General features: G+C 37.0%; 1 protein-coding gene across 6 annotated transcripts in view; it reads left to right on the forward strand.

The window, feature by feature from the left end:
- Positions 1-200: 200 nt before the first annotated feature.
- Positions 201-15,652, forward strand: part of CC2H21orf91 (chromosome C2 C21orf91 homolog) — a 32,217-nt gene continuing 16,765 nt past the window's right edge. For 2 of the 6 annotated variants that reach the window (XM_023238850.2, XM_045036719.1), the window contains exons 1-2: positions 201-338; positions 1,243-1,375. In XM_023238850.2, coding sequence (XP_023094618.1) covers positions 1,249-1,375 — 127 coding nt within the window. In that variant the 5' untranslated portion in view covers positions 201-338; positions 1,243-1,248. Of the gene's footprint in view, positions 339-366; positions 604-743; positions 893-1,242; positions 1,376-15,652 lie in introns of those variants that run through there. The other 4 variants (XM_023238851.2, XM_045036717.1, XM_006935962.5 and 1 more) reach the window with 4 other exon arrangements.

Below are 15,652 nucleotides of genomic sequence, written 5' to 3' on the forward strand. Positions count from 1 at the left end.
CGAGGAGGGGGGTGTATCAGCAGCCACGTTCCAGAGAACCGTAAGAGATGTGGGCCAAGAGACTCGGAATCACGAGAAAATCCTAGCCAAGAACGCGGCGTCGGAGCAAGCGGAGAAAGGCAGGGCCCGCAGCCGCCTGGCCAGCGCGCAGCTTTGCTCTCGGCCGCGTCCCCCCCCCGCGCGTCCCCCTACCAGCCTCCGCGGGATGGCACCGGCGGGAGGGGGCGGGGCCGGGCGCGCTGCTGCCTCTCTGCTGCGGCCGCCTCCGCTGCGGCCGGAAACAATAGTGGAGGAGCCCGAGCCGTGCGGAACGGCTGCTGCGGCGCGCGGAGCCGACGGTAAAGACCTCGCGTCCCGGTCCCAGACCCGCAAGCGCCTCGGCCCCGAGATCCCGCGGTTCCGCCGCCTTCGCGCTCCGAGCCCCGCGGCCCTTCGCACTGCTCATCGCGGGGCCCCTGGACGGACAGAGAGTCGGACTCGGGTCCGCGGCTTCGTGAGAGACGGGCGCGCCCCCCCAACGCCGGATGTGGAGTGGGGGCCTGGCTCCCCGAGGCGTTGAGTCCCGGGCTGTCCGGCTGCCTTGGCACTTGGACGCCTTCTTGGGTGGGAAGAAGTCCAGGGCGAGGGGTCCCCAAGACTCCTACCAGCTCGGCTTGGACACCCCGGCTCCGGCCGTGTCCGACCCGTGCGGTGGAGACGCTGCCCGGCCTTCGGTGCGGGTCCTTTGGTCGCTGCCGGGACGCCCTTTTCGGGTGTTCGCGCTGGCACGTGTGTTTTTCTGCCGCGTATCTCTGATAGGAAGCCTCGCTACATCGAGTTAGCGAAACCCATCAATGAAGTTAGCAAAGCAGTGTCCCGAAGAGATCGTTTTTCCTGAATTTAACAGTGTGAAGTAGGTTGAAAGACCCCTGGCAGCGCTGCTAAGCATTCAGTGCCAGGGCCGGGGATGGGGCAGAGCAGAACACCCGCAAACCGTTTTCCTTCAGCTCACCTCCTCAACCAAATGAAGTACGAGATCAAAAAAGGCGCTCAGGCTTAGTGACACCTATGGCGAGGCTTTAAGTTTTACTAGCTTTGTGACTTTATACGATGAAAGTGTGATACTCAAGTACAAGCATGGCGATGCTTGTTTGATGGGGCTGTGACATTAGATAAACAGCATCCTTCCCCTAGAAGTTCCTGTTATTGCCATACCGTCAAGTTCTTGAAATTGCATAACCTACCCTTTCTGTTTCTTAACAGGGCACTATGAACGAAGAGGAGCAGTTTGTAAACATTGATTTGAATGATGACAACATTTGCAGTGTTTGTAAACTGGGAACAGACAAAGAAACACTCTCCTTCTGCCACGTTTGTTTTGAGCTAAATATTGAGGGTAAGGATACAGTATAGATTCATTTTAATGGCATGAACTTTACACAACTACTTTTGCTGAACTAACTATAAGGTAAAACTAAAATTTCTTGAATGATTGGCACTTGTGCCAAGTATGATGTGTGAAGATCTGTGGAAGATAAAAATTTATGGAAGGGAGGCCGAAGTTCTCACAGCTGTGAATTTAAGATAAATCTTTTCCTTTTTTTAATTCCCAGGGTACTAACCCCATTTTTGCTAATATAAAAACAAGGTATGAGCATTGAGTAGGAAACGTGTTTTCTGGTTTGAGACCCTATTAAATTGTCAGGTGGATGCTTTTGTTCGTTGTATATTAAGAATGAACATAACCAAACATTTACATGGATGAGAAAATGTAATTTAATTCCTTTGGCCTTTCATGCTGGTACCTGAGGTGAACGAGAACTCTTTTCCCCAGTCATATCTTATCTGGAAAAACATTTTTAAATTTTTAGATAATTTCTAAAAGGTGATCACACACACCTTTAATAATTTTTAAAAACTAAAAAGGTTTTTTACATTTCTTAATAGTAATTTTGAAAGTATATGAAAGAGTTCTCCAACTATTAAAAAAAAAGTCCCTTATTAAATGTACTATTTGTTTGGATTCGTGTACAGTTAATATGTGTATGGACATTAGTAGTTTGCCCCCAAGAAACATGTGGGATATGTTTCTTTAATCTTGATATTATGATAAAACTCAGATTTTTAAAAAAAAATATTTATGACTCAAACTAAAACGAATCTTAATATTCTTGTGATTAAGAAGTTTATGTGTCATTTGAATTTTGAAGTGTAACATATCAGTACAGAGATTTTGTTAGACTTTTAGATTTGGGACAGTTTCAAAACAGTATTTAATTTTTTTTTTCCTGGATTGTATATTTGAAAAATTTCATTACCTTTACTTTCTCTCTTAAGTAACTAGAGATGTGAAATGTTCTTACAGTTAATCCTAATGTATTTGTTGTTACTGTTTTCAGTTTCCTTTTGAGATTCCTGTTAGGACTTTTCAGATATTGTTGTAGGCACCAAATTAATATATTTAGCTATTCTGTAGTAACAAGCCAAAATTATAATCATAAGTAGACACTAAAATCATAATAAATTGCATGACGTTCATCTTCCCCTTACGATCGTATTGGTTATGTTAGTTTTGCCATTTTACCTTCTGGAAGAATTGTAGTTCCTGAGCATGATAGTTGATGGAAGATCATGGATTTCTTGGGAATAAATAGAATACATATAACTTGGGCCTTAATAAGTGTAGTAATTATAACTAATTTGAAAGGACTGACTTAAAAATATGATTCCTCTGTAGCATTTAAATTACCATGTCCTTAATTATGCCAAGGTGACAGATCTAAATTTATGTTCTTTGGAAATAGAGTTGGCCCTATATATTCTTCTACATTGTAGATTTTAATTTTGAATGGGCAAAGGCATTAGAAATGATCCAGCCCAAACCTGTATTTTAATTGAAGGAAACTGAGGGTCAAATAATAGAACTGTTCAAGGTTGCAGTGGTGATGGCAAACTGTCATTAGGTGCCAGGCACTGTAGTAAGCACCTTACGTGGATTATCGTATTGAATGAACTCAAAATAGCTCTGGGATGGCTTCTGTTATCCATTTTAAAGGTAATGGGACCTAACCATTGAGACCTTCAAGAAAGGCACTTTGAAGTCACACAGCAGTAATTGACATGCTGGGGTTTGAAGCCTGGTGATCTCCTTCCAGTATATATTTAAGTCCATTGATCTTTTGTCAATAGTTATTTTAATATCGGAAACCCATTTTCCTGAATCTTAATTAGCTATCCTTGCTATTCAGTCAGCCAACATTTCCTAACCAGTGCTTCCTAATAAATCATCATTAATGGTGTTCATGCTGTGATAGAATTTTTCCACGGAAACCTTAACTTCCATAATTGCTTTTCTAGCCTTTCAAAAATATGCCTTTCAACTTGTTTTCTGTCATTATATAGAGAACATACAAATATTCTTCAGGTACCACCTTTGTAAATATTTCATCTCTGATAACATCTATTTTAATATATAAGCATAACATAAGTCATGTTGTTGAAATAATAGTGATGTGTAACTTAAAAAACAAAGAGTTCTCAATTTGAATCAGAACTGTTTCATTTTATGCTCTACATACACTGAAGATTTTATATTTTAAGATGTGAATTAAACTTCATGGAGAAAAATTATTTCAGAATTAAATTTTCTTCTCCATTTATCTGATGTTGTTCTTCCAAATATATACATTTTTATACTTAACTACAGTGACAAGCTAGTCTATTATAACCATTTTAACTTAATGTCATAAGATTATTATAGGAGGAAAGGGAATGAGAATTCTGAATTCCACAAAATTTCAGTTTTCATATCGGTATACAGGTCTTTAAAACTCAATGAAAAAAAGTGATAATAAAGTAATCGCATACCTGAAAAATAACAAGGTATATTCTGGTCTTTGTCAATAAATCTTTTAAAGTGTTTTAAATTTTCTCTTTGTTATGAAGTTGTTAGCACAATACCAGCCAATAAATATTAGAATATAAGAGGAACTTTTAAAAACAATGGCATTTAACTACAGTAGTTTGGTGTAAGTCTTTGTAGTATGGTAATGTTGCTCTTACTTGGTTTCTTAGTTTACTAATTGCTAAATTTGTTCTAAAGCATTCTATATTCTCCAAGAGGCCAGTTTGAAGAATAATAGCAGTTTACCTAATTTTGAGTCCACACATTTGTAGTAAACAGGAAATTTTGTATCTTTTGGGTTGTTGATTACATCAAATCAAAACTGGTCCAATCAAATGGCCTGTTGTTTAAAGCTGTGTACCTGCATATATTTATAAATGAAGACGAAAGAAGAAAGAAATAACAAAAGACAGTCAAATCTTCTTGGAGAGATTTCGTATTCTGAGCATGGCTCTAAATTGCCTTTTTTCTGTGACTTCACAGTAATTAAAAGGAAATGGTACCTATATTTTTTATACTTCCTTGTATACTTCAAGGACCTAAGAAATGTACTTTGAGGACTTAACTGTTTTGAAATGCTTGCAAGATTGATTTTTCTTTGTACCTGTAATTCACATTAAAATAACTTGTCTACTTCTAGGATTAGAAAACAGATGCATAAACTTCCTAATACTCATGGCCTATCCTAGGCTCTAAGACACTATAAACTTTTTTATGCATGTATAATCAGATACTCTAATATGCATCATAGTTCATGATACTAAAATCTTTACAATTAGTGACCATATTACTACCTTTCCCTAAGCTATTGAGGCTGGGAAGAAGATAGCCCAGGATAGTCGGGAGCCAATAATAAAACTCAGCTGTAATGTAACAAAGTTGGAAATGAAGCTAGAGGGGACAAAAGTCCAGGACTCCAATCTGTTACTTCATACAGTTTTCATTTTCTGCCAAAAGACTGTGCAAATAATTTTTAGAGCATTCTTACCTTCCTCTAATAACTGACTTCCTCTCTTTTCTTTTCTGTGGAGATAAACTTTTTTATAAAACTGGATTGGGGGCGCCTGGGTGGCTCAGTCGATTAGGCGTCCAACTTCAGCCCAGGCCATGATTTCACGGTTTGTGAGTTGGAGCCCCGCATTGGGCTCTGTGCTGACAGCTCGGAGCCTGGATCCTGCTTCAGATCCTTCACTCACGCTCTGCCTCATTCTCTCTCTCTCTCTCTCTCTCTCTCTCTCTCTCTCTCTCTCTCTCTCTCTCTCAAAAATAAATAAACACTTAAAAAATTAAAAAAAAAAAAGACCGGATTGGTTCCTCTTATGCCGAGCAAAGTTTTCAGTCCAACTTGATGGTTGATTAGTAAGCACCACCAATGCTTACTAGTTCGTCTCCGACTTCATTCTCCCCCTAATTTGTTGAAACTTCTAGAAACTTTTTCTAGAAGCTGATCCAAATTCATATCCTTGGTAATCTTTCCAGCAAGAAAAACCTATAGGTGTTTTCTCACTGGTGAACCCAGTGCTTACTTTTAATCTTGTTCTTCCTTGATTTTATGTCTTTGACCAAAACATTGTTCACATGGTTAGTAGTCAGTAGTCAGTGAGCAGTTTGAATCTCAACATTAAATCCTGATTCAGTTTGGTTGTCAAGACTGGTCATTTACTACTCAAAGTCTGCCAATAGCTCTTCCTTTGTCCTGCTTCTGACACACTAGCATCTTTCCACTTAAGTAAAAAGATCCACCTCTTGTGATAGGGAAACTGTATTTATAGCTAACTGTATCTGGCATTAGCCTCTTGTTTCATATAATTGCAAATGTGATATATTGGTATTAACTAAGAGAATACTTTTATTTTTTTTAATTTTTTTTATGCTTATTTATTTTGGATAGAAAGAAAGAGTGTGAGCAGGGGAGGGGCAGAGAGAGAGGGAGACACAGAATCTGAAGCAGGCTCCAGGCTCTGAGCTGTCAGTACAGAGCCCGATGTGGGTCTCAAACTCACGGACTGCGAGATCATGACCTGAGCCGAAGTCGGCCACTTAACCAACAGAGCCACCCAGGTGCCCCGAGAATACTTGTAAATATAAAGCTCAGTGTGACTTTTAAACTTTAACTTGGCTATCTTTGATATACTTAGAAATACAGGCACAAAGTTAATTCTTTAACTGCCTTTTAATGTCACTTTAAATAAATTTGAATGCTTTTTAAATGGCTGCAACAGTAAAACCTCATTATTTGGACAGGAGTAGGGAGGGATGAAAGTGGAAACTGGTGATAAGTTTAAATTATAGAATACTTTAAAAGAAAAATAATTGAATCTAGGCCAACAGAATCTAATGAAGACTTGTGACTTAACTACCAACCCATTTATAAGGAGCCAGGTTCTAGAATCATCCCTGTGCTAATTATGTTTGCCTCTTTTTAGTTACTCCCAGCTTTTCCTCCCTTTTAACTTTGTGAAGCTTTCTAATTCTAAAGTCTAGGATGAATTTAAAACCTAGATCGTACACAAATTTTGATGGGGAAGATACATCCATCAGGAATGAGATCTGGCCGCAAATAACAGGAAATCCAAATAATAATGGTGAAATAAAATGGAATGGATATTTATATCTCCCATATAAAAATAAGTTGGACCTGGACTTGGTATAATAGCTCCCTGATCAGAAGGACTCAAGCTACTTCTGTTTTTCTATTCCACTTCCCTTACCACATACGTAACTATCTTCAAGGTCATCTCATGAGCCAAAATGGCTGCTGGAACTCCAGCCATTGCTTCCTTATTCTCAGACAAGAAAGAAAGGACAGCAGGACATCTGACAAAAGATGCATGTTAGCAGTCTTGCTCTAAAAAGGGGTTTTTCGTGAAGTCCCAGCTAATAGTTTCTTACACATTTCATTGCCCCTAAGAGAAGCTGCTCCAAATAACGTCAGTGTTTCACAAAGATGGGACAAAGGATATTGAGTAGGCAAGAAGTAAAATCAGGCAGAGAGGGGCCTTCCTAGTAATTAAAGGTTATTCCATGTTGGAGACAAACTATTTGAGCTACAGCTAATACTAACAAGTAATGCTCTGATGATTCTTCCAGTCCTGGAGTTAGAACTGGAAGGGATTTTAGCGGAATGAGGGATTGTATTCTGAGGATGGGCATGCAGGCAGATCACATGTGGACTTGTTGCCAGAAAGCTGTAAGAGTTCTGAAGTATCTAACCTGTCTCATTATGTATCATGTAAGGATTGATGTTACTGTTCTGAAAGAGGTCCCCCAATTTTTGTCTGGAAGAAATTTGTGTGGTTAAGCAATTTAGAGATTATAAACTTGGGAAAACTTTTCCCTCCTCTCTCCCAGACTCTGTTCATGGTAGACTCACATGGTTTCTACCTCCCTCATACTTTTACAGGGAAGATTGCTTTTCCGCCGCCGGGTGCATCTGCCACGTGGGTCCTAGACTCAGACCTGGCCTTGCATTTGACCCTGCCACATAACTAGTTGGGTCTTCTTGGCAAGATATCTAAGTTTTTGTGTCATACTGGTTCTCAAATGTCACCAGTAAGAGCAATTTCCTATTTGTATTTCTTAACCTTGAAATTATTGTGCCAGAATCTCATTCCAAAGGCTGAACTCCCATAGTTGCCATTTGTTCCAAGAAGAGCACTTGGCAAAATAAGCAGTGGATCTCAGGTTTGTTTGTTCTTGATGCTGAGGATGAAGCTGCAGAGTAGCAAGCAGTGATTGGGAGCACAGGTTCCTAAAACTGCTCCAGAGGCCCAACACCTCCAGCTGGGGCACACACTGCAGAGCCAGACTGGATTCAAATTCCCATTCACCAACCAGGAGAACCTGGGCAAGTTGCTTAAGTGTATTATGACCCTGTCAATTCAGCTGGAGGCATATGCCTATCTGAGTTTTAAGTAGGAAATGATTAAGATTTATTTTCTCTTCTTTAGTGATACAGTGTATAGTTAAAATACCTGTAGAAATGACTAGAAAGGTTGGAAAGCCTGACTTTGCCTACTGATTTTTAAGCATAACCAAGCATTTATTAGAGCTAACAGAGCTCTCCCGTCAGGACTAAGAAGTAAGTGGTAATATTCCCAATATATATGTGGCGAAATAAAGGCTCTGGGGTCAAGTAAACTTGCCTAAAGTCACATAGACAGTAAACGACACAGAAGGGATTCCAATCAGGTGTCTCATATCAGAGCTGATGTACCACTGTGTGAAATGGACCTTTCTGTTTCCTTTGTCATATTTTAACAGCTTAAATTGTAGACCAGCACCTCTATAATGATGCCATTCACTCATTCACTTACTGGTTTTCTTAATGTTTTTGAGTGGTCCTGATAATCTGTATAGGTTTCTTTAAAAAAAATAAATAAATAAAAATTTAATGTTGGCCTCCTCTGTCCTAGGCTTTTCATCCTCACTCTGGGCTTTCATAACCTTTTATATGATGAAAACTAACAAAACAACCCCTTGTCTCCTCCTCCTTCCCTTCACCCCCACCCCCAGCTATACATCAATATATGTAACTAATTTTTAGACATCTTCACCTATGTAACCAGTAAGTACTTCCAAGTTACATGTCTAAAGCTTTAAGCTGTTATTCCTACCCTAGCCATATCTCTTTTCAGAGTGAGTGAATGAATAAATAAGTAAATTCCCCTTCTATCCCTGAAACCAAAAATATCAGAGTTGGAAGTCAAGGGTGGAGAAGGTAAAGACTTAGATGCCTAACTAAAATCTGTGCAGGTTAGCTCCAGAGAGAGCCTGCCTGTTTCTTAATTCTTAGAAAGTTACTTCTCAAAGGATCCCTCCCTGCCTTTTAATTCTCCTCCCCCCAGCCCCTCCCCACCACCACCACTCTCCCCAGTATTCTTTTCCTCATAGCACCCTTTTTTTTCATGGCACTTGTTATAATTGTTTACTGTAGTTCTTTGCTTGTGTGTTTGTTTAATGTGCTTCCCCCCCCCCCCCCATTTGTAATTCTGTAAGGACATGGATTTATTTTCGAGTATGTTTTGTTTGCTAGTACATAATCAGCAGTAGCACAGGACTGGCAAAGAGAAATGAATAAATATTTGACTGAAGACTGCATCAATCTAAAGGAGACTTTAGAGTACTGTTTCTCTTTACATTATTTTTCCTTTAAACTTGCTCACACTGAAACTTTTCTACTATTTTTCTGCCCTTCTAGAGAATTTCATGAGATCTTTTTGGAGTCTACTAGAAGTTTTATGAATCTTAACTAATAGAACTTTGTACCATATTCAAAAAAATAAGATGTAGCCAATAATACTAATAGTGATAATTGGTTCTTTTTCAGTCAGGGTAAAAAACAGACATAAGTATTTTTCCCCAAATACAGAGCAAGAAGTTTTAACAGGGCTGTGTCAAGAATGGGAGTTTCTAGATTCATTTTACGCATTGCATTTCTCTTTTTCTGGACACCCCAACATAGTGTGTGCTCATAATGATGACCCCTAGGCATTTGATGACCCTGAGTCCTCTTTAAATCAGTGATAAAAATATATTCCTTAAATCAGTGATTTAAAGTTGAAAACAAGGAAGCAGAATATACAACTCAGAATATCTTAGTAATAAGAACATCATAATTATAAATAAAAAGGATTTGTTAGAATGTTAAAAATGTGGCATTCTGGTTCAGCTTCATAATTCTTTCATCCCATTGTGTTGACAAAGATGAAAAATATTTTATGAGATACGGAAATAAATTAAATCTAGATTGAAAATCTTTAATATGTAGGTCAAAATTATCTATTCTCAGTAAATGGATATGATTTATGTGACTTAAAATAATTTAAAACTGTTACTGAAAAGTTGATAAAGAGAAATCAGCTACCCAGAAATAAAAGGGTAATTTTTCTATCACGTGCAAAATAATGTCCTGTGAAGAAAGAAGACAAAGATAGGTTTCTCTGTTCTCTGGAAGAAGTGAACTATCACTGTCAAGTTAGGAAGAAGCTAGTTCAACTGTCGGTAAATACTTAAGGGACTTACACTTTCAGATAAGAGACTTATTTAAATAATAGGTATTGTTTGTCGAGTATTGTACACTTTACATGCGTTGTTTTTATTGTTATCCCAATTTGATGAATAAGGAAAGTGAGCAGACAGGCTAGGTAACTGGTCCAAAATTACACAGCTTACAAGTTCAAACCCAAGGTCTCTGATTCCAAAAAACCAAATGCCTAAATCATTTCTGCTTCCAAAGAAAATTACATGAACTATTAAAATTTAGGAGGTATTAAGTTAGGCAAAGTCAGAGATGAATTATACAAATGTGAATATTGAGGCAAGGAACAAAATCTGGGTCTCAGGAGACATAAAATTTTTTTAAATTATTTCTCCCCATGATATTAATACATGTTCAGTGGAATATCTGAAAATATACATTTCTGATGACTTAAGAGAGTAGGATGATGCAGTCTCCACATGGATTGTAATCTCAATATGTTGTAATCTGTCAAGAAAATACAATTTTTAGAACCCTTGGATTGGGCTGGTAACGATCAGAGAGAAGGGAACACACCTGTGACTATCTTGCCGCTCCTGCCCAGAAAGGATAAGCTTATTGAGCTGTAGACTGACATTTGCTAGAGAATCATGCAGGTGTCGACTGGTAATGAGGCAGTGGTTCTAACACTGTTCTCTGTCCTCCCAACCATCTGGGTAATGGAGGCTTACCCTGATTATCAGTCTTTCAAGAGGGAATAGGGATCTGAGTAAATGGATGCAGTCAGTGCAAACACAAGTGAAAATGTTAGCACCATTCCTGGAAATTGCACACCATGGTCCTTTTGCTCATCGGCCTCAATAAGTGCCTGGGGCACTTTCAGAAAGAGAAAAATAGGTAGTTTATGAGATGAGTTTTCTAGTTTCTGAGTTTAGAAGGTAATGAGCATTGAACTTAACTACATCAATAGAAGATTTTAGAAATACTTAGAACATATTCAGAAATACAGCACCTCTGCTGATATTCTGCTTAAAAAAAACTTAAATTTTCCAGTGTTTATTACTGAAAATAAAGACCTCATACCTTTATATTTGCATAGTACTTTAGAAAGTGAAAGGTGCTTTTACAGCACCTTAATCTCCACATTATATAGGAAGTTAACATTGTGAATTTCAAATATAGTAATACATGAAAAATGTCTAAGTGATTAAAATCAAAGAGGCTAACTGAAAACTTATCAAAATGTGGTAACTATAGTTCTAGTTAGAGTGGATTTAAATTATGCTAATCCAATTTGGCACACCATATGGTCCATTACGATTTTGATAAGGGGAATAAACCCATTAAACACAGCCTTGGATTTATAGTTTGTAATAAGGGAAACTTGCCTGTTTGTTTACAAATAATTTTAAACTAGTGTATCTCTGGTAATTTTTTGCCATTCCTGTCTCAATTGTATACCAGTAAAGCAGAATAATTTGTGTGTACCCATTAAAATCTAAATCTCATAATTAAAGCTGTGTGGTTGGGTCCATAGCAATTTTTAAGCACAATTATTCAGTAAATATTAACTAAGCAACCACTCTGTGCTGGAAGTTATTCTAGTAGGTGAGGATAAGACATGGAATAAAACAAACATAAATCTCATAAAGCTTATATGAGAGGAGGGAAAAGACAATAGAATAAATTAATTATATAGTATGTTGGAAGAGGATATGGGATTATTTGCCTTTATGAAGTATAGATTAAATCACTAGTATATTTTTCCATGTATTACCTTACTTGAAATTTACACTTAATGTTCATTTCTTATGAAATAACGTGGAGATTAAGTAGACAGTGAAAGCACCTTCCAATCTCTAAAGTGCTATTCAAATATACTTAAATGACATTTTTAATATCTAAAACTTAGGATAACTGTTGGAATAATATCTACAATGAATGTAGTGAACAAAAATTGCTAGTCTGATTTGGAAACAGAACCCATATGTTAATGTTTAGGGGTATTGGGGAGTATTTCAAAATTAACATAAAGTACTCTTCATATTTTTGTATTTCTATCTTTAAATACTTACAGATCTTTAAGTATTGGGTACAATGTAAAATATTTTCAAGTTTTTGTATTCTTTCTACTTCTTTACTAACACTGTTTGTTAATATATTTGTCCTGATAACATTTCTGTTTATTATTAAAATATTCTTTATAATCTTGATTATGTTACTTTGGCTTATTCAGAGTATTTTCAGGATATTAACAATCAGTTTTCAACTCCGTGTCAAGCAACATTTTGATTGTATTTCTGCTACGAAGTAGAATAAATATATATAGATTAAATATAACAGTATAGATAAAATATAATTCCTACATACTGTAACAGAAAGTTCTCCCAAAAACTCAGTTTTAGGTTACCAGTGTATTAACTAAATGTGTCTGGTAAATACCAGCCGCAAGTATCTTGAGAAAGAAACTAAAATCTCACAATTCTATATCCAGTTAGGACTAGATGTAGAAAAATATCATGCTTTTTACAGACTGTCTTTTCTACCACCCACTCTTCTTAATTCATTTATTTACTCTCTCCTCCATTTGTTGTAACTTCTGCTTACTCATCATCTTGCCTACCTACAGTTACTATCTCTGTATCCTGGCAGATTGACCAAAAAGATGGTTAGAGTGGCAGAAATGCTCATGTCTCCCATACTTAAAAGAAAAAATCATAAACCATATGATTTCTTTCCCTGAAACCATAGTTCTTGGAACAGTCGTGTTCATTCAGGGTCTACTCAGTCCTCCCATCCTATCCTTCAGTGCCCTTACAATTTGCCATCCTCCTTTACTCTCACTAGTGACCTCCTTGTAGTCAATGCAGTAAATAGTCTCATGTTCGTGCCATTATCAAAATCTGACATTTAACATTTTCTTTTGAAACACTTGACTCCATGGGTTCTGTGAGAAAAGAGCTGTGTCCTCTTATTTGTGCCCACTTTTCTGTCTTCTCGGGTTCATTGCCAGGTACAAGTCCCTAAAATACTAGTGTTTCATTGAATTCTGTCCTTCTCTTATTGCACTCATCTACTTCTTTCATTGACATGTCTTTAGCTATACCTCTGTACTATACCACAGACACATTGCCAGGCCAAACCAAATCTTTCTTCTGAGTGCCAGACCTGTATATTCAACTGTCTTGAATATTTTGTGCCTTCCATTTGAATATTTTGTACCTGTCTTGAAATTAAGTTTCTCAGAACTAAATGGATCTCTATTTCCATATACACATGCATTTTATATTTCATTCATCTTTGGTTCAAATGGAACTCTGGGATCCACATGCAGAGATTTTGATTTCATAGGTCTAGAGTTGATCTTGAAATTTGCATTTTAACAAGAGTCCCAGCTAACTATTCTGCAAATGACCTCAGGACCAAACTTTGAAAAACTGCCATTAGTGAATGAATGGTTCCTGGTTCTTCAGGACTTTCCATGTAGGGTTGTGTAGGTACAATGATAATGTAGCCCAGAATCTGATCTAGGCTCTGCTGTTCAAGCTGTGTACCCTGGTAGGGATGACTTTCCAATATATAAAGGCAAGTTGGCCTATGGCCTAGCAGCAGGTCCTGTCTGTTACCCGACGGCTTCCATCCGCCCTCTCTTTGCACTCTGTCCCTGAGTCCTATTGATTCTCTCCCATTTGTTTCCTACTTTTCATTCCCACTGCTATACTTTTGTCCAGGCCCTTTTTCCTCCTTACCAATATTACTCCAAGACTACTTAATTAGCTTCATAGATTTAATCTTTTTATCCCCACCGCTACCCTACCTCCCCAGTTCTTTCTCAGTATCACCAGAAAGGTCTTTTACTTTAAAGATCTTATCATGCCATTCACTGTCATAGAACTAACTATCCATTGACTCCTTGCTATTTTACTCAGATTATTAGCTTCCTAACACAACACATAAAACATGTCATGACTGGGTTATGTCTGTTCAACTGGCCACCTTTATCTTTCATTACTCTTCCAAAGGCACTCTACAAGCCAGTCTGTGTGCCAACTCTATCTCTGTCTTTCTCACTCTGGTTCATTCCCTCCATTTCTTTCTCACTTCCATGTCTTTCTAAGTTTCCTCTGTCTTAAATGCCATTTCCTTCTCCTTCCTCCTAGTATGCAACTGCTCAACTTTTAGAGTACATGCATTAAATAAAGGCGATGATAAACAACATCATTGCCTGTGTTCAAGGAGCAGTGTGAGGGTCACATCAAATGAGTATAGAGGAGCCTTGTGGTAAATATAGTATATGAAACAAATGTTAGTATTTAAATTCAAATATTAGAAGGATCTTAAAAGATGAAATACTGCTTGTATATTGAACATCTTCTCCATTGACAAAAATAATTTAATGTTTTATTGTACATTGAGGAGGTTTGAATTCACCTGATTTTACCTTTCTATGATTTGGTTTCATTAGGTTTTTCTGCTCTAGCTTTCATTTCTGTTTTGTAGCAGCTGCTCAGCAAATCCTTTCACCATACATTCTTTGTTTTTTTAATCAACAGTATGAACTGTCTTCACTTATCAGTGTCTTTTTCCCTTACTCTCTTTGGGTCCTTGGGTCATCACCGAGGATTGCCAGATAAAACGATAACATGGTTATGATTTTTCTTTGGAGAAGAGGAACTGCTTTCATTTGAAGGAAAATACTTTTCCTTGCTAGATACATTGTTCGCCTAAGAAAATTCTCACAGTCTTGAAAAAATTAAGAATCTTAGGTATGTGTGTCTTTTACCATTATTAGTTTCTCCATCTTTTTTCTTTCACTTAGTTCAATGGAACATACAGTCCAATACTAAAAGCATAATTTGTCTTAGACTAAGGAATGCAGTGTTCTTTCCCAAACCAAAATGTATTTATTCCTAGACAGTTTTAAAAATGTTTTTCACTGAAAAAGCAAATAATGCCTATTACAGAAAAATCAAAATATAGGAAATAATAAGAATATTAAGATTCATAATGCCACTCATCTACCAACAATCTCTTGATATTTTTGGTGTGTTCTTCTAAATTGTTTTCTGTAGTAGACTATGTATGTGTATGTGCATGCACACATATGTAGTAAATTGTGTTTAAAAATGAAATCAAGCTATATATAGCATTTAATAATCAGCCTTTTCATTTAATATATTAGGAATATCTTTTTCATGCTAGGTAAAATTTTCTACTTTTTTTTAAGGTTGCAGTCCATTGTACCCTAATTCATTTAACCACTATCCCATTGCTAAATGTTTAGCTTGTTTGCAGTTTACCAGTACTAAAACATTGTTATATGTACATTTTTTATGCATGTCTGATTAAATTCCCATTTCATTGTAGTTTAAATTCCCAGAGGTAGACTTTTAGATCAGAGTTCTGTCCCAATTTGTAGTCCTATCATTTGTTTCAATGGCTTCCATTACTGCTGAATTAGGACCATGTAATCTTCCAGTTAAAAAACAAAACAAAACAAAACTATTTGTTTCATCATGGGAAAATTTTATTTTATGTCAGTTCACCAACCCCTTTGTTTTAGTTCTTTCTACTCTAGAATTACTATGATGCAATTATAACACAGTCATAATATTTCTATGTTTAGCATCATGCAATATGATTTATCAATTATTTTTTTTAATGTTAGTTTTTCTTATCAAATGGTTAGTGAATTGTAATGATTGTTTTCCATCAGCCTGAATTTTTACCATTTACTACCTATAGTAGTAAGTGACTTATACATGTTTTCAAATTCACTAGCTAATATA

This window comes from Felis catus, chromosome C2 (genome assembly GCF_018350175.1).
Source record: "Felis catus isolate Fca126 chromosome C2, F.catus_Fca126_mat1.0, whole genome shotgun sequence".
In the NCBI taxonomy this organism is placed as follows: domain Eukaryota; kingdom Metazoa; phylum Chordata; class Mammalia; order Carnivora; family Felidae; genus Felis; species Felis catus.